The 23997-nt window shown below is 36.9% G+C and overlaps 1 protein-coding gene across 3 annotated transcripts; it reads left to right on the forward strand.

Moving 5' to 3' along the window:
- Window positions 1-9240: 9240 nt before the first annotated feature.
- LOC134374825 (olfactory receptor 8B3-like) lies at window positions 9241-13788 on the forward strand. 3 transcript variants are annotated; one of them, XM_063092838.1, is made up of 2 exons: window positions 9241-9272; window positions 12861-13788. In XM_063092838.1, the coding sequence occupies exons 1-2, from the start codon at window positions 9241-9243 to the stop codon at window positions 13786-13788; spliced, it is 960 nt and encodes a 319-aa protein (XP_062948908.1). The 3 variants fall into 3 exon arrangements, with proteins under 3 accessions (XP_062948908.1, XP_062948909.1, XP_062948911.1); XM_063092839.1 differs by lacking the exon at window positions 9241-9272 and adding an exon at window positions 11746-11756 and having other exon boundaries at window positions 12855-13788; XM_063092841.1 differs by lacking the exon at window positions 9241-9272 and adding an exon at window positions 12535-12559 and having other exon boundaries at window positions 12869-13788.
- Window positions 13789-23997: the final 10209 nt, after the last annotated feature.

Here is a 23997-nt window from a genome sequence, read left to right on the forward strand (position 1 = left end):
AGATAAATAAAATAGACAAACCATTAGCTAGGTTAAAAAAGAAGAAGAAGAGAGAAGACCCAAATAACTAAAATCAGAGGTGAAAAGGAACACATTACAATCAGCACCACAGAAATATGAAGAATCATTAGAGATAATTATAAACAATGGCACACCAAAAACTATGAAAACCTGGAGGAAATGGATAAATTTCTGGACACAAACCAACTACCAAGAGTGAACCAAGAAGAAATAAGAAAACCCAAACACACCAAAACAAGCAATGAAATTGAAGCAGTAATCAGCAACCTTCCGACAAAGAAAAGCCCAGGACTGGGTGGCTTTACACTTGAATTCTATCAAACCTTTAAAGAAGAATTAATACCATTTCTCTTCAAACTTTTCCAAAAGATTGAAACAGGAGCTCTTCTCCTAAACTCATTCTATGAGGCCAGCATCACAGTGATACCAAAAACAGAGAAAGACACAACAAAAAAAGAAAACTACAGACCCATATGCTCAATGAACATAGATGCATAAATCCTCAACAAAATACTAGCAGATTACAGCAGCACATCAAAAAAATTATACGGCATGATCAAGTGGGATTCATCCCAAGGGGCAAAGTTGGTTCGACATACACAAGTCAATAAATGTGATGAATGATTTTCAACTGTGGCCTAGATATTTTGTGTTGCAATTAGTAAGACTATGAGTTTTGTTTGATTTTCCTTTTTAGTAAGTAGTCACTTTGTTTAGTGTAGCATGTAGATCTAGGTGGGTGTGGAGATTCAGATCCCCCATGAGCCCTGAATATCATGTCCATGAAGTTGGAGTGCTGACTTGCACCACTTCATTTCTGACACATGAGATGGAACTTCAGCATCCACCAGTCCTGTTGACAGCTGCTAAGTAAAAGCGGAGCCCTGACGGACAGAGCCTCAGTGCTGCCAAGTGGGTGTGGAAGTGTGGCTTCCCAATTAAACTTGCTGACCCTAGTGCACGGTGACTCACAGTATGCTACACCTCACACCACCTTGTTCCCCTTCATTGCTGTTGGATAGGATCCAAGCTCAGCCTAACACTTGGCCTCACTGACACTGCACTGGCAGGGAAAGCGGAGTGTCAATAGCGTGGCTTTGTTCAACTTTGTTGCTTCTGGGTAGGGAAGGAAGTTTGGATTGTTGCTCAGCCCCAGTTATACCATGCTGATGGGAGCATTAGATTGCCACCTACCACCACCAGACGTGGGGTAAAATTCAGTCTCCACTTGGCCCCCCTACATCACCCCTGTGACAGAATCAGAGTACTTCTTGCTACCACCAAGCAAGGTGCTAAGCTCTCTGCTTTCCATTCCTTTGGTTGGAGAAAGTTTTTCTCCATCTTTGTGTTTGCCTTTTGCTGGTTCAGGGTGGCAGGCTTCCCCAGTGTCCCATCTGGGATATACAGGAGGCAAAAAAGAATGCATGGAGAACTCACCAGCACACTGTCCTCAAGTCCCAAGATTCCTTGCCAGTCTGTCTTCTTCTTTTCACCTTTCGGAGCTTTTCTATGTTTACTCGTTATGCTATGTCGAGAATCTTTTAGTCTGAAGAGGAAAAATGAGGGAGGGATAAAGCACTTGATATTAGGTGAATCCAGACATTATTCCATTCAGAATTTTTAAAAATCCTTGCTCATCTTTGTAAGCCTAACATCTGAGGGATTTCTCCTGCATCAGCATATTTAAGTGGGTGGCCACTGATTGGACAGAAGTTGAACTTAAACCCTTCAAGTCATTAAGGCTTTTGCCTGCTGCTGAGGCATCTGTGGAGAGCAGGGGAATGTGTTCAAAGCTCAGGTCATGTTAAAATATGTCCCAGTTTTGAATTTATCCTGTGGCCTTTTGTATCTCCTATGTACATATGTGCAGCTTCCTGGCCTTCTAGGAACGTGTGGATGACTTGGTTATCTTTAATCTGTGCTGTGCATTCCCACAGAGTCAATCTAGAATTTACTTGCTTTATCCATGACCACAACCTCAGGCTAGTAGAATCACTGACCCTCTCTGCTTTCCTGTCACTGAGAGTGACACTTCCACAACTGTGCTCCACGTTGTGGGTATTGCCACCTGCCCACAATTGAGCGAGTGCTCTTTGTTCCACACAGCTGCTAGTTCTTATGGCCTGGCCCACCTTTGCACAACCTCTGCATCAACCAGTCTGGGAGAAGAGGTTGTTAATCGGAAGAGGCCTAAGCAAAAATGCCATGGATTCCCATTGCTCTCACAATTTTTTTTAATACTCAAGTGTCTTTCCTTGAATTAGTTATGACTGATAATTATAATGTGTGCACTTTCATGAAGAGTAATTGTGTTTTTGCCTTATCTTTGATAGATTATAAGACCTAGTCAAATCTGGATGTCCCCGTCTTTATTCTTGGAGGAAGAAGAAAAAAACTTTCATAAGAAAATTCAGAGAGACCACTCAACTTCAATTCTCTAGCTCTTGTCCTTGAAACATTTTCCACAATAAACAAGATTTACTTTTATATCAGAACAAGGACCTAGCAATATTTAAATTATCACAGAAGGTGAATAAACCTGGTTTGAAAAAATGGAATACTTCTTAGTAATATTAGGAACAAACTATTGATACATGTGACATTGTAGATGGTTATGCTTAGTGAACAAAAAGCCAATTTTAGAGGTTATATATTGTATGAGTGTGTTAATCATACTCAAAATGACCAAACTACAGAGATGGAGAACATGTTATTTGTGGCCAGAGGACAGAGATGAAGGTGGGAGGGATGAGCATGGGGTAGTAAGGGGTAGTATAAGGGAGTGCTTTATGGTGGTGGAACAATTCTGTATCCTGATTGTGGTGGTAGTTACATGAATATGCTCATTTAATTGAATCATATAGATTTATGTATAGACACAGCCCAGCAGCCACTGAGGTGAGTCGAGATACATGTGGCACTGGGGCTCAGTCTAAGGCCTAGGGGGAAGGTGTATTGTTCATTTCATGTTGCTATAACAGAATACCTGAGACTGGGTAATTTATAAAGAATAGAAGTTTATTTGACTTATGATTCTGGGACAGCGTGGACCTCAGGCTGCTTCTACTCATGGCAGAAAGTGGCAGATAGCTGGTGGGTACAAGCAGATCACATGGCAAGAGGAAGCAAGAGAGAGAGGGAGGGGAGGTGCTAGGGTGTTTTAAACAACCAGCTCTTGTGGGCCCTAGTAGAGCAGGAAGTCACTCACTATCCTCAACTCCCAGGGAGAGCATTAATCCATTCATGAGGGATCCACCCAAATAATTCAAACAGCCCCAAACCCTGCCACATTAGGCATTAGATTTCCTAATGGGTTTTGGGAGGACAACACATCCAAACTCCATCAGAAGGGAAGTACACACAGTCCAGCAGCTGCTGAGGTGAGCTGAGACCCATGTGGCACCAGGGCTCAGTCTAAGGCCATGGGGGGAAGGGAAGCACACACAGCCTAACAGCTGCCAAGGTGAGCTGAGACCTGCATGGCACCAGGGGCTCAGTCTATGGCCATGGAAAGCTGGATAAAGAGTCAAGGTTGTGTAATATAGACACCACCTCACCTTCTGTCACAACAAGAACAGTTCCCCACCACAGTATCATCCAGAGCCACTCTACAGGCAACTTGCCACTCACTTAACTACACTGATATAAGAAGAACCACTGGTAGAGCCTGCAAATAGAGAAGAAATCTTTATCCTCATAGCTAAACACAGAGTAACAGAAGAAGCAAGACCTATACCACGTGACCAAACATCAATGAAAAAATATTAGAACTACAAACAAACAAGGAGTTATGACACCACCTAAGGAATACAGTAATGCTCAAATTCCAGACCCCATAGAACAGGGAATCTTTGAAATGTCTGAAAAGGAATTCCAAGCAATGACCTTAAGAAAGCTTGAAGAAATAAAAGAAGATTCAATCAGAGAACACAAGTAAACAATAAAAAATATCCAGAATATGAAGGCGGAAACTTACAAAGAGAATAATACTTTTAAAAAGAGTGTAGCAGAACTCCTAGAAATGAAAGATTCACTCAATGAAATAAAAAACACAACAGAGAGTTTGAGCAGCAGACTAGAGCAAGCAGAAGAAAGAATTTCAAATCTTGAAGATGGTCTTTTTGAAATAACCCAGGCAGACAATAAAACAGAAAAAAGAATTAAAAATAATGAAGAAAATCTAAGACAGACAGCAGACAACGTCAAGCACTCCAACATCTGAATTGTGGGTATTCCAGAAGGGGAGGAGAAAGGAAAAGGTATTGAAAACCGATTTAAGGAAATAATAACAGAAAATGTCCCAGGTGTAGGGAGAGATGCAGACCTTCACATCCAGGGAAGCTCAAAGGTCCCTAAACGGACTAAATCCAAAAAGATCCTATCCAAGAAACATTATAGTCAGATTTACAAAGCTCAAAGACAAAGAGAGAATCCTAAAAGGAGCCAGAGAAAAGCATCAAGTCACCTATAAGGGAACCCCCATCAGACTAACAGCAGACTTTTGAACTGAAACCCTATAGGCCAGAAGAAAGTGGAATAATATATTCAAAACACTAAAAGAAAAAAATTGCCAACCAAGAATTCTTTACCCACCAAGGTTCTCTTTCAGAAATGAGGGAGAAATAGTGTATTTCCCAGACAAATAAAAATTGTGGGAGTTCACCACTACATGACCCACCTTGCAAGAGATTCTCAAGGGAGTCCTGCATCTGGAGTCTGAATAATGAATGTCACTACCACAGATACACAAGAAAGAGCAAAACCTGCCATTAAAACAAAAATACCAGTGAGAAAAAGTAAGAAGCTAAATCATGCCACCTCAAGTTTCCGATTAACATTGAAGAAGAGAAATAAAAGGGGAAGTAATGATCAAAAGATAATTAAAACATCTAAACCAAAAGCAATTAAATGACAGGAATTAAACAACACCTGTCAATAACGACCCTGAATGGGAATGGATTAAACTCCCCAGTCGAAAGACACAGGCTGGCTGATGGGATTAAAAAGCTGGACCCAAGTACGTGCTGTCTTTAAGAGACCCATGTCACCTATAGAGACACACACAGACTAAAAGTGAAGGGATGGAAAAAGGCATACCATGCAAATGGAAACCAAAAATGAGCAGGTACATACTGGGAGTATACCCACTACCAGAAATTATTTTTGCATAATAAGTTTAATTGATCATATCTCTTTATAAATTTTTCCTGATTTTATTAGCAATAACTGATCATTGTAGAAGATGTATTTATTTTTTGTTTTCTTTTTCTTTTTTTAATTTTACTTCTCAAAATACATTGTAGTTGTTTTTCATGCCCCTTTACCTGTTCCTCTCCACCCCCTCTTCTCCCCCCCACCACATCATATCTGTTCACTTGACTTAAATAGTTCAAGGAATTTTTGTGGTTATTTTGTCTTCTTCCCACCCCATTTGTTTGTGTGTTTATTTATTATTTATTTATTTTCAGCTCCCACAAATAAGTGAGAACATATTGTATTTCTCTTTCTGTGCCTGACTTGTTTCACTTAATATAATTTTCTCTAAGTCCATCCATGTTGTTGCAAATGGTAGTATTTCATTCTTTTTTAGAGCATAGTAGTATTCCGTTGTATAGATATACCTCAGTTCCTTATCTAGTCATCAGATGATGGACATTTGGGCTGGTTCCAACTCTTGGCTATTGTGAATACAGCTGCAATAAACATTGCAGTACAGGTATCCCTTCGGCATGATGATTTCTATTCCTCTGGCCCTCACATCATGGGCAAGAGGGGTGACAATTAGCTTTGTATCTTATGAATATTTGTAATAAAGAAAGAAAGAAAGAAAAATAAACTTATTATAAACTGTCTAATTTGGCTTTCAGTTTTACTATTTTTCCTCATAACAAGATGATGAAATAATTTGACCTCTGTGAGAAGTGTCACAATTTCTCTTTTAACTGAGAGACAAAATGTCAGTGGAACTTTCTGGCAAAGTCATTGTAGGCTGTGAGTAGATACTTATTTTCCTTTGGAGGGTTATAGGAGTTAGGCAATAAGAAATGTCTACAAAATTAGATCCTGAAATTCACTGAAGACCAAAGAGCTGCTCCTCCAGGACTGTGCCCATGAAGACCACTGCAGCTCTGTGAGAAGACCCTGTGCAGAGCATCATCCTTTAAGTTTGTTATCACCAGACCACACATACTGGACTGAGCAGCATCAACTTGTCTTTAGTGAGAGTCATCAGGTCCATAAATGCTGCATCATTTGCATCCCTTCTGCAGAAAAGCAGCCTGGTGCTTCACTGTTTACAGAACAAATTGAGCAAAATGAAAATGACAAGGCTTTAATTTATTGAAAAGACTCTTCTAGAAGTATCTTTCCAGAAATAGAATTCTTCCTTGAAAGGGGTATCCTTTGGCCTGGTAAGAAGGCAACAATTTATTTTTGTAATTGAATGCAAAATATTTTTATCATCATTATATTTAAACTAGTACAGCTGCTTCTGTGTTTACGATGGGGTTATGTCCCAATAAACCCATTATAAATTCAAAATATTGGTAGTTAAAAATGCATTTAATACACCTAAAGTACTGAACATCATAGCTTAGCCTAGCCTACCTTAAACATGCTCAGAACCCTTATGTTAACCTACAGTTGGGCAAAATCATCTAATGCAAATTCTATCTTACAATAAAGTGTTGAAAATCTCATGTAAAAACAAAACAAAACAAAAACAAGCAGGTAGTAGCTATTTTTATATCAGAAAAATAGACTTTAAACCAAAACACATAAAAAGAGACAAAGGAGGCAAATATGTATGCATGCAATACTGGAGCACCTAGATATATAAAGCAAACCCTCTTAGATCTAAAGAAAGAAATAGACCCTAATACATTAATAGTGGGAGACCTGAACACCCCTCTCTCAGTATGAGACAGATTTTCCAGGAAACAAAACAACAAAGAGACACAGGATTTTAATTACACCTTAGACCAATGGGACTTGGCAGACATATGCAGAACATTTCATACCACAAGTAGAGAATATACATTCTTCTCATCAGCACATAGAACATTCTCCAGGCTAGACCACATACTGGGTCAAATCTAGTCTCAGCAAATTTTAAAAAACTGAAATCATTCCAAGTATTATTTCAGATCACAGTGGACTAAAACTGGAAATCAATAACAAGCAAAACCGTAGAGACTATATAAATACATGGAAACTAAACAATAGGCTCCTTAATAACATATGGGTCCAAGAACAAATTAAACAGGAAATCAAAAAATTTCTTGAAACTAATGAGAATAAAGATACATCATACCAAAACCTGTGGGATACTGCAAAAACAGAACTAGGAGTGAAGTTTATTGCTATAAATGCTTACATCAAAAGAATGGAAAGACTTCAAATAACCAACTTAACACCACACCTCTAAGAACTTGGAAAACAACAACAATCCATTCCTAAAGGTAGTAGATGTAAAGAGACAATTAAGATCAGAGCAGAACTAAGTGAAATAGAGACCCCAAAAAGGACAGAAAAGATCAATGAATCTAAAAGCCAGTTCTTTGAGAAGATAAATAAAATAGACAAACCATTAGCTAGGTTAACAAAAAAAAAAAAAAAAAAAGAAGAGTAAAGACCCAAATAACAAAAATCAGAAATGAAAATGGAGAGATTACAACTGATAGCACAGAAATACTAAGAATCATTAGAGGCTATTATAAACAACTGTATGACAACAAATATGAAAACCTTGAAGATATGGACACATACAAACTACCCAGACTGGACCAAGAGAAGATAGAAAACCTGAACACACCAATAACAAGCAATGAGATTGAAGCAGTAATCAGCAATCTTCCAACAAAGAAAAGCCCAGTTCCAGATGGCTTTACAGCTGAATTCTACCAAACCTTTAAAGAGGAATTAATACCAGTTTTCCTCAAACTATTCTAAATAATTGAAACAGAAGCCATTTTCCCAAACTTAGTCTATGAGGCCAACATAACTCTGATACCAAAACCAGATAAAGACAACAAAAAAAGAAAATTACAGGTCAATAGCCTTGATGAACATAGATGCAAAAATCCTCAACAAAATATTAGCAATCAGAATACAGCAACACATCAAAAAAGTTATACACCATCATCAAGGGGGATTCATCCCAGGGATGCAAGGATGATCAACATATGAAAGTCAATAAAAGTGATACATCACACCAATAAGCTCAAGGACAAAAATCATGTGATTATCTAAATAGATGCTGAAAAGCATTTGACAAAATTCAACATATCTTCATGATAAGGACTATCAACAAATTAGGTAATGATGGAAAGTATCTCAACACAATGAAAGCCATCTATAACAAGCCTACTGCCGGTATCACCCTGAATGAGGAAAAACTGAAGGCTTTTCCCTTAAGAATAAGAACAGGACAAGGATGTCCAGTCTCACCACTTCTATTTAATGTAGTACTGGAGGTACTAGCCAGAGAAATCAGGTTGGAGAAAGAAATAAAGGGCATCCAGATCAGAAATGATGAAGTCAAACTGTCCCTGTCTGCAGATGACATGATACTATGTATAGAAAAACCTAAAGACTTTATCAAAAAACTCCTAGAGCTGGTTAATAATTTCAGTAATGTTGCAAGATACAAAATAAATGCCTCCGCATTTATATTATACAATAATGAGCTAACAGAATGAGAAATCAAGAAAGTAAGGTCATTTACAACAGTCACACACACACACAAAATACCTAGGAATCACCTTAACCAAGGAGTTGAAAGATCTCTACAATGAGAACTATAAACCACTATTGGAAGAAATTTAAAAAGACACAGAAAGATGGAAAGATATTCCATGCCCTTGGATTGGAAAAATTAACATTGTGAAAATGTCTATACTAACCAAAGCCACCTACAGATTCAATGCATTCCACATCAAAATACAAATGGCAGTCTTCATAGAAATGGAAAAAACAACCGCAACCTTCATATGGAACAACAAAAGGTCCCAAATAGCCAAAGCAATCCTGAGCAAAAAAAATAATAAAGCCGGAGGCATAACATTACCTGACTTCCAATTATACTACAAAGCTATAGTAACCAAAACAGCATGGTACTGGCACAGAAAAAGACACTTAGACCAGTGGAGTAGAATATAGAATGCAGAAATCATTCCTCAGCCTTAAAGCCATCTGATATTTCACAAAGGGAACAGAAATATGCATTGGGGAAAATACTGCATCTTCAATAAGTGTTGTTAGGATAATTGGATATCCATATGCAGAAGAACAAAACTAGACATGCACCTCTCACCATATACTAAAATCAACTCAAAATGGATTAAAGACTTAAGTCTAAGACCTGAAACTGGAATATTACTAAGGGAAAATATAGCTGAAACACTTCAGGAAGTAGGTCTGGGCACAGACTTTATGAACATGAGAGTGAAAGCACAAGTAACAAAAGAAAACATTAACAAATGGGACTCTATCAAACTAAAAAGCTTCTGCACAGCAAAGGAAACAATCAACAGAGTGAAATGACAACCTACAGAGTGGGGGAAAATTTTTGCTAACTATGCATTTGACAAGGGATCAATATCCATAATATACAACGAAGTCAAGCAATTACACAGTAAAAAAAACCCCAAATAACCCAATTAAAAAATGGGCAAATGAACAGAATAGGCATTTTTGAAAGGAAGACATACAAATGGCCAATAGGTACATGAAAAAATTATCAGCATCACTAGTCATCAGGGAAATGCAAATTAAAACCACATTTGAGATATTTCACCTCAGTTAGACTGGCTATCATCAAAAAGACAGAGTATAACAAATGCTGCCGAGGGTGTAGAGAGAAGGGAATACTCCTACACTGTTGGTGGGACTGTAAATTAGTACAACCACTATGGAAAACAGTATAGAAGTTTCTCAAACAACTACAGGTAGATCTTCTATATGATCCAGCAATCCCACTTCTGGGTATATACCCAGAGGAATCAAATCATCATGTTGAAGGGATACCTGCGCTCCTATGTTCATCACAGCTCTGATCACAATAGCCAAGACATGGAACCAATGTAAATGTACATTGATGGATGGTTGGGTAAGAAAAATGTGATATATATATATATACACCGTAGAATACTACTCTGACATAAAAAAGAATGAAATTCTCCCATTTGCAAAAACACAGATGAGCTTGGAGAAACGCATGTTGAGTGGAATAAGCACACAGAGGGATAAATTCTTTATGTGCTCACTCATAAGTGGGAGTTAAGAGAGAAAGAAGGAAGGAAAGAAAGACCACAGTGGGGCTTTGGATTTGCAGGCGGAGAGAACATACCTAGGGATTTAAAGTGGATTGGGGAAAGGGGGTGGGGAGGAAGGTCGGGGAGTATTGGAAGAATAATTGGGTGGGGGACAGGGGACATAATCAAAATTTATGGTAAAAGGCATGCTGCCAGTATGGATCTGGCCATCACAGTGTAGGCAAGAGTGGTGACAATTTGCTCTCTACCGCATGAATATTCATAACCAATAAAAAAAACTTAATAAAAAAATTTTTTTTTTAAAGATTTATGTATAGATACACACACACACGTATGTTAAACTGCTGAAAGCTGACTAAGGTCTGTGATGTAGTTAACACTAATGTTCTACTGTCAATTTCCTAGCTTTGCTATTTTGGAAGATGTCACTATAGAAGGAAGCTGGATGAAGTTTGACGGGATATATGTGTTACTTTTGCAACTTCCTGTTAATCTATAAATAAAAATATACTTCAAAATAAAAAGTTAAAAAAATAAACGACTGGTCACAAGCACAAGCACAAGTTCATACACACAGGGGAATTCTAATATTGTATTTTCTAGAAATGGAAGCCCGTTAACAATGATTTTTCTTACAGATTTGATTTTAATCTGGTAAATGCAAAGATATGTTGAATCAGAACAAAGAAAGTAAATTTTCATTATTTTGCTTATATAACTTTTTTATTGAAATATTTTAAATCAATAAAAGTACATTTTTCTTATGTCTATATAACATGTGCAATTAAATACAGATTAATTAAAAGGACTCAAAATATAAAAATTGAGCATAACAAACATTACTAAATTATACATAAATTCTTATTTATGATAATATGCTACCTAGAATTATAATTAGAGAAAGTTTCCATGACATTAATTATATCTGCATCTTTATAAATAACAGTGAGGCTTCTTCCTCCAATGCCCTGGGGATTGTATAATCCCAGATGGGAAGTTCACATCTACTATCACGAATAAGGGTATAAACAGAAACACCATTATTTCTTTCCTGCATTTTTTAAAAAATCACAAATTAGGGTATAAACACAAACACCATTATTTCTTCCTTGCATTTTTAATCATTATGAGGACGTCCTAGGAGAGATCTTCTGGATTCTTAAACAGGTCCAAAAGAATTATAAGCCTTAAGCAAATGCCATGTACTCTGTGACATTGTGGCTCTGGTGTTGAGAATCTGGTTTTCCTTCACATTCGTATGGCAAATTTGTAACTGGAAGTTTGAAGTACACCTCAGAATGATTCCTGGAACACTCAGATTGTGAGATCTATGCTATGATGCTTTTGCCAGTCAAGGGAGAAGATTCTGGGACAACATCTGATCAGATCTGATACCTCCGAAGCTAGTTCTAACTCCAGGACAGTGGAGATGAAACACAGAGTTCTCTGAATGGAGGAAGGGTGAGCTAATCAAGTTTCTATTTTTCTCTCTCACTCTGTATGTTGCTGAAAAATGCAAAAAAAAAAAAAAAAGCATTTATTGAATAACAAGAAACTCAACAGTATGAAGCTCTGTCTCCTGCCTGCTTTCATCTTATCCTTTGTCTTGGCTTCATTGTCAGTCCAGTGGCAGGACAGCTATGGCAGCTCCTGGTGACACATTCAGAACATAGCAAGATCAGAGGAAGGACAGAAGATTTGTTTCTTCCTTAAAAAACAATACTGACATGTTCTTTCTCTCTCTCTCTGTATATATATAAACTCATATATATATATGTGAGTTTTCCTGTCATCAGAATAGAGTACAGTTTGGTAAATGTTTACAGACTTCACAACTATACAACCAGCATCCAAATTAATCATGTTCCTCTTTCATGGTCTCCTGCAAAGACCTGGGAAAGCACGTTCACCTTCCATTCTTCATCCTGTGTCTAGCTAGGATGGAACAGCAGAGAATGTCCAGAAACACAGGGGTGTATGGGAATTAAAAATCTTAGGCTACCAACAGTCTCAGTACCGGTTATCAATTGTTGACTTCATGAATTCTTGTAGTAAAGTATCATGAAACCCCATAGACTAAGAGGACTCCCTTTAGGAAGCGGAATATTGGTACAGTCTCTGTGCTAAAGGAAACCTCTCTTACTTGCCGGCCATCACCGGGGAAGTGAGGTGTCTAGTAGAATAATGGAATTATTAGTAGAAACTAGGAATTGAAGGGCCAGATGAATGAAAGGGAGAGATGGGAGACATTCCCCACACCCCAAGCTCATAGTAGGTAGACTTGAACCTCAGCTATTCCACCTCTCTATCTTCTAGTAAGGACAGGAACCATTTTTTGTCACATTCAGCTCATACAGACAAAAGACAGAGTGACTGAAGTGTTGAAGAGTGGTTGTGGCAGTACATTTAGACCCCATGAAACAAAGAAATACTCACCTGAATTCTGCCAGTCTGAGTCCCATCTTTATGAGTGAGAGTTTGTAAGGAGAGAGCTGGGTTCTCTATTAATGGAATTTTCTTCTGTCCCCACAGAGTTTTGAAGATAAGAAGGCTGGCTAGCAATAGCTCCTCAGTGACTGAATTTATTCTTGCTGGATTAACAGATCGTCCAGAGCTCCAGCAGCCCCTCCTTTGCCTCTTTATAATGATCTACATTGTCACCATGGTCGGCAACCTTGGCTTGATCACTCTTATTGGTCTAAATTCTCACCTCCACACCCCCATGTACTATTTCCTCTTCAACCTCTCCTTCATTGATTTTTGTTACTCTTCTGTTTTCACTCCCAAAATGCTCATAAACTTTGTATCAAAGAAGAATGTCATTTCCTATGTTGGGTGCATGACTCAGCTCTTTTTCTTTCTCTTCTTTGTCATCTCTGAATGCTATATGTTGACCTCAATGGCCTATGATCGCTATGTGGCCATCTGTAATCCATTGTTGTATAAGGTCACCATGTCCCCTCAGGTCTGCTCTGTGCTGTCTTTTGCTGCATATGTGATGGGATTTGCTGGAGCCACTGCGCACACAGGGTGCATGCTTAGACTAACCTTCTGTGATGCCAACATCATCAACCATTACTTGTGTGACATACTCCCCCTCCTCCAACTTTCTTGCACCAGCACCTATGTCAACGAGGTAGTGGTTTTTATTGTTGTGGGTATTAATATCACAGTACCCAGTCTTACCATCCTAGTTTCTTACATTTTCATCTTCACTAGCATTCTTCATATCAAGTCCACTCAAGGAAGATCAAAAGCCTTCAGTACTTGTAGCTCTCACATCATTGCCCTTTCTCTTTTTTTTGGGTCAGCTGCACTCATGTATTCTAAATATTCTTCTCCTGATTCACTGGACCAGGGAAAGATTTTTTCTGTTTTCTATACTAATGTGAGTCCCATGCTGAATCCCCTGATTTACAGTTTAAGGAATAAGGATGTCAAAGTTGCACTGAGGAAAGCCCTAATTAGAATTCAGATGAGAAACATGTTCTAATTCTTAACAGTAATAATGTAACAAAATTGAAAGACTTCAAATTATACTGATGTTTTTCACGAAGAGATTTTGTTGAAGCGTTATCATTTCCCTTATAGCTAATATCATCTCACTTTCTGTTTCTGTATCTGTGATCTCTGATACCTCTCACAAGTTTACCAAATAACTAATAGCATGTTTATAAAGGAAAGTATGCACCGGTGTTTTTCATTATTTATTTATTTATTTTACCTTCATGCTATCTTTATTTGGCTTCTATATTCATATGTAAATTTATATATTTAAAAGTACTCACTATCATTTCTTTTTTAAAAAAATGTATTCATTGATTTTTAATTGACACAAAAATTGTACATATTCATAGGGAATAGTGGTGTGATGCTTCCATACATGTCTACAATGTGTAATAATAAAATTAGGGTAATTGGCTTATTCATAACCTCACATGTTTATTATTTCTTTGTGGTGAAAACATCCAAAATCCTCTCTTCTTGCTATTTTGAAATACATATATCATTAACTAAAGTCACCCTACTGTGCTACGGAACACTAGGACTTATTCCTCCTATCTAACTAATTTTTACCCACTGACCAGCCTTTCCTCATTCTCCCCTCGCCCCTATTCTTCTTAGCTTCTGGTAATCACTATCCTACTCTCTTTCTCTTTGAGATCAACTTTTTTAGATTCCACCTATAAGTGAGATCATGCAGTATTTATCTTTCCATGCCTGGCTTATTTCACATAACACAGTGTCCTCCAGGCTCACCCATGTGGCTGAAAATGATAGGATTTCATTCTTTTTTCGTGGATGAAGACTATCCTGTTGTGGAAGTGTATCACATTTTATTTATTCATTCATCTGCTAATGGATAGTCAGGTTGATACTTGGCTGCAATAAACATGGGTGTGCAGATATCTCTTCAACATACTGATTTCTTTTCCTTTGGATACATTCCCAGTATTGGGATTGCTGGATCAAATAGTAGTTCTATCTTTAGTTTTTTGAGAAACCTTTATACTATTTTCCATAAAGCTTGTACGAATTCACATTCCCACAGTGTGTAAGATTCTCTTTCTATGCATCTTTGCCAGCATTTGCTACTTTGTGTCTTTTTGGTAACAGCCATTAAACTGCGTTGTGATGATATCTTATTGTGGGTTTGATTTGCATTGCCCTTATGATTAGTGAAGTTTGAACACTTTTTTCACACACCTATTGGCCATTTTTATGTCTTCAGTAGAGAAATGTCAATTCGGTCTATTTAAAAATTGTATTATTTAGTTTTTTGCTTTGTTTTTTTTTGTTGCTGTTGTTGCTACTGACTTGTTTGAGTTCCTTGTATAATCTGGTAGCTAGTTCCTTGTCAAACGAGAACTTATTCCTCCTATCTAAATATTTTTATAGGTGGCAAATATTTTCTCCCATTCTGTAGTTTGTCTTCCTTTATTGTTTCCTTTGCTGTGCAGAAGCTTTATAGTTTGATGTAATCTCATTTGCCTATTTTTGATTTTGTGGCTTGTGCTTTTGAGGGCTTATTCAAAAAGTAGTTGCCCAGACAAATGTCATGAAGTATTTCTCCTATATTTTTTCCCTAGTAATTTCATTGTTTTGGGTCTTACCTCTAAATCTTTAACCTATTTTGAGTTGAAGTCGTGAGAAACAGGGGTCAAGGTGCATTCTTCTTGCATGTGGCTATCCAGGTTTCCTGGCACCATTTATTGTAGAGACTGTCTGTAATTCTTGTTTTATACCTTTTCTTTCTCCTGGGCTATTCCTAACCAGGACAAATATGGTGAATTTTGTAAGTCACAAAGTGTTAAGATTACGGCTTTATCACAGACATGTCAACTATGATAGAAGCATTCTGATTTTTGAAATCAATATTGTTACTGGTATAGGCAGCAGAATTTGATAACATACCTTATTACATGCAGTATGTTTCTTAAAGCAAAATCAGATCCCCTTAATTTTGTCCTTTTCATCTAATGATCACTTTTTATTATTCTAACTTTTCTTACTCCCTTTGAGAATGGCAAAGTCTATACCACTTGCCCACTGCTTCTGAGAACCCCTATAAGATCAGTACATTTGATATTGAAGAAAGTATGTATAACTCCACCTTTTATTGCCAAATACAGCACCAAGATAAGATAATTGGAGAAACAATATATGTGTTTCTCAGGCTTTCAAAAAGGAGGAAGTGTGGTATACATTATAAAACTTGCATTCATCACTTTCTAAAATGGTTTTGAATATTTTGGTTTTTTAAATTATTCTGTTTATTTTAACATTTACATTTACATATTCATGAGACACAATGTGCTGTTTCAATACATCCATATACTGCACAATGATTCACTTAAGGGAGATGGCATAGTTTAGGTGGCCCCATCAGTCCACCACTTCATAGTTCTTACTGTGAATGCTTGTTTTCACTTAAAGGAAAATACTGCATATTAAGTAAGTAGAAATATTTTTGACAATGTTTTATTTATCCAATGAGGTTTACCATAAAAAAGTGTATATTAATGATAGTCTTACAAATAGTTTGTAAGCTTACTTATCTTTGTCTCAACAATAAGACATAAAGCATATTTAATATAGAGGCTATTTTCTATAATTACTCTATTTCTCCAATGCTTTTCCCATTTGTTTATTTAGAATGTCAGATATATTGTGAGATCAAGAAAAACTTGTTGAAATGGAGTATCTTATTTGGATAATACCAATAATAAATTTCTTACTATAAGTAATAATAACGTGTAATAAATAGCAGCAATAATAAATCAGAAAAACTTTGAGGTTTTATTGATTTTTTTGGAGGTGGGCTGTGGCAGCCTTAGAGAAGTACTGCTCAGCTCCCCTTCAAGAGAACCAGCTGTGGGAGGTATATTTGACTGAAAGTCTATTGCTGATACTCCTTTGGATCCACCATCATGTGCAAGCACAGTCTATGCTTATTCTGTGATGGCCTCCACCAATAGCTTAGCGTGGTGGGTGGGACTTGCTGGAGCTGGTCAATTTCTGTCTAACACAGGTCTCTTTGGATAGGAAATTTTTCCTTAGAGACTTTCTATCCTACTGACCTATCTTAGCACTGCACTGTGATCTGAGATTTCCCTACACAATCTTTCCATTTTTCTCTTCTTTTTAGTTGTCAGACTTCCATTCTGGGCTGAGGACTTCAGCACTGACCCCTGCTCCCACCCATTTTATCCTTTACAGACATTTACCAGGATAAATGTTGCACACATCTAATCATTTCTTGGCATTTCAATTTTAGGGCTCCCTAAAATGACAAAAAGGACGTACATAACTAATTTTGAAAATTAGCATAAGGCTATGATAATTAAGTTGGATGGGTTTTGTCTTAAGGAAACGCAAATAAATCCATGGGACAAAATAAAAGATGCAGAAAGAGATCCTCACTTATACAGTGAATTGTTTGTTGAACAAGCAATAAAGTAATTCCATAGGAAAAGGAGAAGCTTTTAAGCAACTGTTGCTGGAAATACTACTCATCCATAAGGAAAACAATGACATCTATAACTCACAAAAGAATTAACCCAAAATGGTTAAATCATACACAAAATGCTTAAACTATAAGTCTTCTAGAAGAAAATATAGAAAAGTATGTTGGTGTAGACATAAATTTCTTAGACATAATTTAAAAATTACAAAAGAAAAAATAAAGTAAAATAAACTTTATTCAAATGAGAACAACCTTTTAGGAGAATAAATACTCACAGGCAAGTGAAAGGTGGAAGAATTTTTGTAATACATATATCAGATAAAGGTACGGTGTCCAGAATACATATCTCAGTAATTAGAACATATATCAGTAATAAAAAGACCATTTAATACATGGGCAAGTGATTTGAAAGACATATCCGAAAGGAAGGCACGCAGGTGACCAATAACCACAGTCAAATGTGCTTGACTTGTGCTCCCTTAGATATATAATCAGGAGCTGGACAGCAGCTACCATCTAATAAGTAATGGTGTGTGAGCCTCAGTTTCCTTGGTAATCTCCCCAATTAGACTGAGGAATATTAGCAGCAAGGCCTATAACTCATTCTGTTTGTGTTTACAGTGTCTTGTAGCCTAAATGCTAGAAAAAGTACATTGGATGAAAGAAATCAGTAAAATCTATAAAATAAAGAGAGAGACTATTATGGAGGTTTAGGTCTCATGCAACACATAGAATAGAGTTTCTCAAGACCTAGGAGCTTTAACTGCCAGTCTCTAGGCTCCTGCGGGCTTCGAATACTTCTAGGTGTTGTACTAGACATGCAGCCAGAGGACTCAGTTAAGACGGCACATTCACTGGAGACAAATTCCTCTACTCCTTCCTGAAAACCACTAACATGACAGAAAAGGGGTTTACAAAAAGTATTAATTTGAAAGGACAAAACAAACAAAGAAACAAACAAAAGCCTGAGGAGAATCACAGCAACCACAACATTTTGGAAGTTAGAAAGTAGATTACTTAGCAGTATCAGATTTAGCATAGTCACAACATCTGACATGAAGATAAAACTGGGGAAACCAATTTACACCAGACCATCTCTCATATGATAAGAATTTTTTGGCATCCAATATCTTTAGAAAAAGGAAAGTAGGGAGAAAACAAAATGGTTAAAAGTCTGTTTAGGCAATGGGCCGAGCCTGTGGCGCACTCGGGAGGGTGCTGCGCTGGGAGCGCAGCGACGCTCCCAGCGGCCGCGGGTTCGGATCCTATATAGGAATGGCCGGGTACACTCACTGGCTGAGTGCCCGTCACGGAAAAAGAAAAAAAAAAAAAAAATGCCATCACTGCTACTCTCCGGGCCGAGCCTGTGGCGCACTCGGGAGGGTGCTGCGCTGGGAGCGCGGCGACGCTCCCAGTGGCCCGGGTTCGGATCCTACATAGGAATGGCCGGTGCACTCACTGGCTGAGTGCCGGTCACGAAAAAGAAAATAAAAATAAAAATAAAAAAATAAAAGTCTGTTTAGGCAGTAATTAGATGATCAGATGTCTTCTACCTATCTACGCAGCCCGATGACTGCTTTCTTCTTTAAATTTATTGCTTATGAATATTCATGGGGTACAGAGCAAATTGTCACCACTCGTGCCTAAAATGTGTTGACCAGATCCATACTGCCAGCATACCCATTACCACAGATTGTGGTTATACCCCATGGCCCCCATTCAATTATCCCCCCAATTTTCCCTGAACTCCCTCCCCGTTTGCCCACTCCACTTTCTATTCATAGGTATGTTCTTTACCTCTGCAAGTCCAACACAAGAGAATGGTCTCGATTCATTCTTCTGCAAGTAACTATCTAGTGTTACCAGCATCATATATTGGAGAGACTGTTCTTTCTCCAATATAGGTTCTTGGTACAGGAAGAAAAGAAGGATGCCCACTCTCACCAGTCCTATTTAACATAGTATTGGAATTATTAGCCAGAGTAACCAGGCAAGATAAAGAAATAAAAGGCATACAGATTGGAGAGGACAAAGTCACACTGTCTTTAGGTGCTAACAACATGATCTAATATGTAGAAAAACATACAGATTCTACCGAAAAGCACTTATAGCTGATTAACAACTTCAGTAATGTTGCAGGAGACAAAATCAACACCCCCAAATCAATAGTGTTTTTAACTCTAGTAGCAAACTAGTAGAAATTGAAATAAAGAAAGCAAGCCCATTTATAATAGTTGCCAAAAATTAAAATACCTAGGTACAATTTAACCAATGAAGTGAAAGTTCTCTACAAGGAGAACTACAAAGCACGACTGAAAGAAATTAAAGAGGACACAAAAAGGTGGAAAGACATAACATGCCCATGGATGGGAAGAATTAAATCAAGAAAAGGTCCATTATACCCAAAGCAATGTACAGATTCAATGCAATCCCATCAAAATACCAATGAAATTCTTCATAGAAACAGAAAAAGCAATCCAAACATACATATGCAACAACAAAAGTCCCCAAATGGCCAAAGGAAGCCTAAGCAAAAAACAAATAAATAAATAAACCCACAGGCATAACACTACCCCACTTCAAATTATATTACAAAGCTATTGTAACCAAAACATCATGGTACTGGCATAAAAATTGACACTCTGATCAATGGAGCAGAATAGAAAACTCGGGAATCAACTCACATACTTACAGCCAACTGATCTTTGACAAAGGCAGCAAGAACATACGCTGGGAAAAAGACTGCCTCTTCAATAAATGGTGCTGGGAAAATTAGACATCCATATGCAAAAAAATGAAACTGGACCTACTTCTCACCGTAAACCAAAATCAACTCAAAATGGTTTAAAGACTTACAAATAAGTCCTGAAACCATAAAGTACCTAAAGGAAAATATAGGGGAAACACTCTGGGTAATAGGACTGTGCAGACTTTATGAATAAGACCCCAAAAGCACAAACAACAAAGAAAATATAAATAAATGGGATTATATCAAACTAAAAAGCTTCTGTACAGCAAAGGAAACAATCAACAGAGCAGAAAGACAACCTACAGAATGGGAGAAAATATTTGGAAACTATACAGCCAATGAGGGATTAAAATCCAGATTATGCAAAGAACTCAAACAACTATACAGTAAAAAAACAAATAATCCAATTAAAAAATGGGCAAAGGAGATGAATAGAAAGCTTTTTAAGAAGACATACAAATGACAAACAGGTACAAGAAAAAATGCTCTGCATCACTAGTCATCAGAGAAATGCAAATCAAAACCACTGGAAGGAAGGGAGGGAGGAAGGGTTGGAGGTAAGGAGGGAAGAAGGAAGGAATGAAGGAAAGACAGAAAGACCAAAACAACATGCTGAACTTCAGAAGGAGAGAAAAATCTTAAGGATACTAGAGAAGGGAGTGAGGGAGGGAGAGGTCAACTGGTACATGAAACAATGCTCAGCATCACAGTCATCAGAGAAATGCAAATCAGCACCACATTGAGATATCATCACACCCCAGTTAGACTGGCCACTATTAAAAAGACCGAGAATAACAAATGCTGATGAGGATGCAGGGAGAGGGGAACACTTCTACACTGTCGGTGGGACTGTATGTTAGTGCAGCCATTATGGAGAACAGTATGGAGCTTTCTCAAACAACTACAAATAGAGCTACCATATGATCCAGCAATCCCACTCCTAGGTATATACCCAAAGGAATGGAAATCATTATGTCAAAGGGATACTCGCACTCCCATGTTCATTGCAGCTCTATTTACAATAGCCATAATATGGAACCAACCTAAGTGTCCAGTGGGTGACCGGATAAAGAAAATGTGGTATAAATACACAATGGAATACTACTCAGCCAGAAAAAAGAATGAAATTCTGCCATTTGCAGCAACATGGATGAGTCTGGAGAAAATTATGTTAAGTGAATTAAGCCAAACTAGGAAAGAGAAATAACAGATGTTCTCACTTATGACTGGGAGCTAAGAAAGAAAGAAAGAGAGAGAGTGAGAAAGAGAAAAGACCACAACAATTCATTGAACTTTCAAGAGGTGAGAACAAACCTAAGGTTAGTGGAGATGGGGGGAGAGACAGAGGGGTTTTGGGGAGGGACAGGTCAGGTAAAGGGCATAAGAAAAAAAATCATGATTTGTAATAATGAATATGCTAATAAGAATAAATAAATAAATAAATGAAATTATTCATCAGCTAGGACAAATTTGAGCACAACTTTAAAAATATATATATATATATTCAACAGATACCCACACAGAGATGACTCAGACATTAGAATTATCTGAGAATAATTTTACAGCAGCAGTCAGTTACAAACACTCTTGAAACAAAAGAGAAAAATATTTAAAATCTTAGCAAAAAACTAAAGGTATATAAAGATGGGACTTTTGCTTCTGTGAAGATAAGTAAGTTGCTTTAAGTTTTCTGCAAACATTTAAATAAAGCTGCTATAAACATTCACATGCAGGTTTTCTGTGTGGAAGTGTATTTTCGTTATTAATTCAGTAAATACCTAAAACAAAGATGGATCATAATAGGAGAGTATGTTTACCTTTATCTGAACCCACCAAATTCTCTTCCAAAATGTCTGTACCGTTGTGCATTTTCATCAGCAGTGAATGAGAGCTCCAATTCTTCCACATTCTTGTCAACATTTGATATGATTACTTTTGCAACTTTAGCCATTCCAATGGGTGTGTAGTAGTATCTGTTTGTCTTGTAAATTGTCATAAAGAGGCAAAGAAAGGGCATAAAGAAATATCATGATTTGTAAGAATGAATATGCTAATAGTAAATAAAAATATTAAAACAAATAATTATTTTTAAAAAGATTTAGTTTCGGTGTTATGCACTAATTTCTCTTGAAGAGTTACATATGAAAGTATGGAATTTCTGGGTCAGAGGCTACATGTGTGTGCAATTTAATTAGAAAATTCCTATTTGTTTTCTGAAGTACTTGTACAATTTTATTCTTTAGCACCAGTGTATGAAAGTTATAGTTATTCCACATCTGCATGTACAATTGGTGCTGTCAGTCTTATTCATTATAGTTTTACTTTACATTGCCCTTACTACAAAGGATGCTGAGATAATATTTTTCAAATCTTTATTATTTAAATCTGTGCTGCTTCATGGAAAAATAACTTTAGAAAGTAACTACTTATATAAATTAGGAGAAAAAAAAGGCTGTCTTTGTTTGCAGATGACATGATAGTCTGTTGAAAATCCTAATAAATTGACTACAATCATAAAAAATAACTCCTGAAACTAATGTGACTATAATATGGTCACTGAATACATGGTTATTACATGGAAGCCAAATTAAAAATACAATATCATGTACATTAGCAGTGAGAAAAAGAGAAAAAAGAGAAATGTCTTGGTATAAATCTAACAAAATATGTGCAGGATATATATATGTCAAACCATACAACTATGAGAAAAGTAACCAAAAATATCTAATAATGTAGAAGGATTGGAAGAGTCAATAATGTTAAGATATCAGTTCTTCCCAACTTGATCTATAGATGCAATGCATTCCCAACAAAAATCTCAGAAAATTATATTGTAGATATCAACAAAACCATTCTAAAGCTTATAGGGAAGGACAAAAAAACTCAGATTTCCCAACCCAGTACTGAAGGACGACAATGTTGGACTGACACTACCCAACTTCAAAACTACCTATAAAACTACAACAATCCAGAGAGTGTGGTACTGGAAAAGAATGAATACGAGGGTACTTCAAAAAGTACATGGAAAGATAAATATTATCTTTTTACTCTATTTTGTCCCCCACAAAACAGTAAACTGGTATTTGACAAAAAAGCACAGCCACTCAATGGAGAAACAATAATCTTTTTAATAAGTGGTGCTGAGAACATTGGACGTCTACATAAAAAAAAGAAAAAGAAGCTAGACATGAACCCTACACATTTCACACACACATACACACATGCACACTCACACACCCTCAAAAACAGATCATAGACCTAAATGCAAAATGAAAAACTATAAACTTCTAGAAGAACTCGCAAGAAAAGATTTAGGTGACCTGTGTTTGGGGTTGAGCTTTTGGTTACAACAACAAAGCATAATCCGTGAAAGAAACAGATTGGTACATTGGACTTTATTAAAATTAAAAACTCCTTGGTGACCATCACATGCATCTGATAAAGAACTTGCATCAACAATACACAAAGAACCCTTAAAACTCAACAATAAGAAAACACAAAGACACAATTAAAAAATGGGATGAAGATCTAAAGACCTTACCAAACAAAATGTGAAGATAAAAAATAAGCATTTGGAAAGATGTTCAACATTATTTGTCCTTAGGAGGACAGTAACACTCATATATATGTGTGCACCGAACAGTGGAGCACCTAGATATGTAGAGCAAACACTCTTAGACCTAAAAAAAAGAGATAGACCCAAATACAGTAATAGCGGGTGACCTGAACACACCTCTGTCAGCATTAGACAGATCTTTCCAAGAACAAATCAACAAAGAAACACACTTTAGACCAATTGGACCTGGTGGACATCTACAGAACATTTCATACAAGCAGAGAATATACATTCTTCTCATCAGCACATGGAACATTCTCCAGGACAGACTGCATACTAGGTCACAAATCAAGTCTTATCAAATTAAAAAAAAATGAAATTATCCCAACTATCTTTTCAGATGACAATGGATTAAAACTGGAAATCAATG

This window comes from Cynocephalus volans, chromosome 4 (genome assembly GCF_027409185.1).
Source record: "Cynocephalus volans isolate mCynVol1 chromosome 4, mCynVol1.pri, whole genome shotgun sequence".
NCBI classification, from domain to species: Eukaryota; Metazoa; Chordata; class Mammalia; order Dermoptera; family Cynocephalidae; genus Cynocephalus; species Cynocephalus volans.

What these genes read in the sequence shown, in the direction of transcription:
- LOC134374825 (XM_063092838.1), top strand. Translation starts at nt 9,241, where the DNA reads ATGCATTGGGGAAAATACTGCATCTTCAATAA. An exon ending in AAATACTGCATCTTCAATAA is followed by an intron (nt 9,273 to 12,860) that starts GTGTTGTTAGGA and finishes GGCTAGCAATAG; the next exon opens with CTCCTCAGTGACTGAATTTA.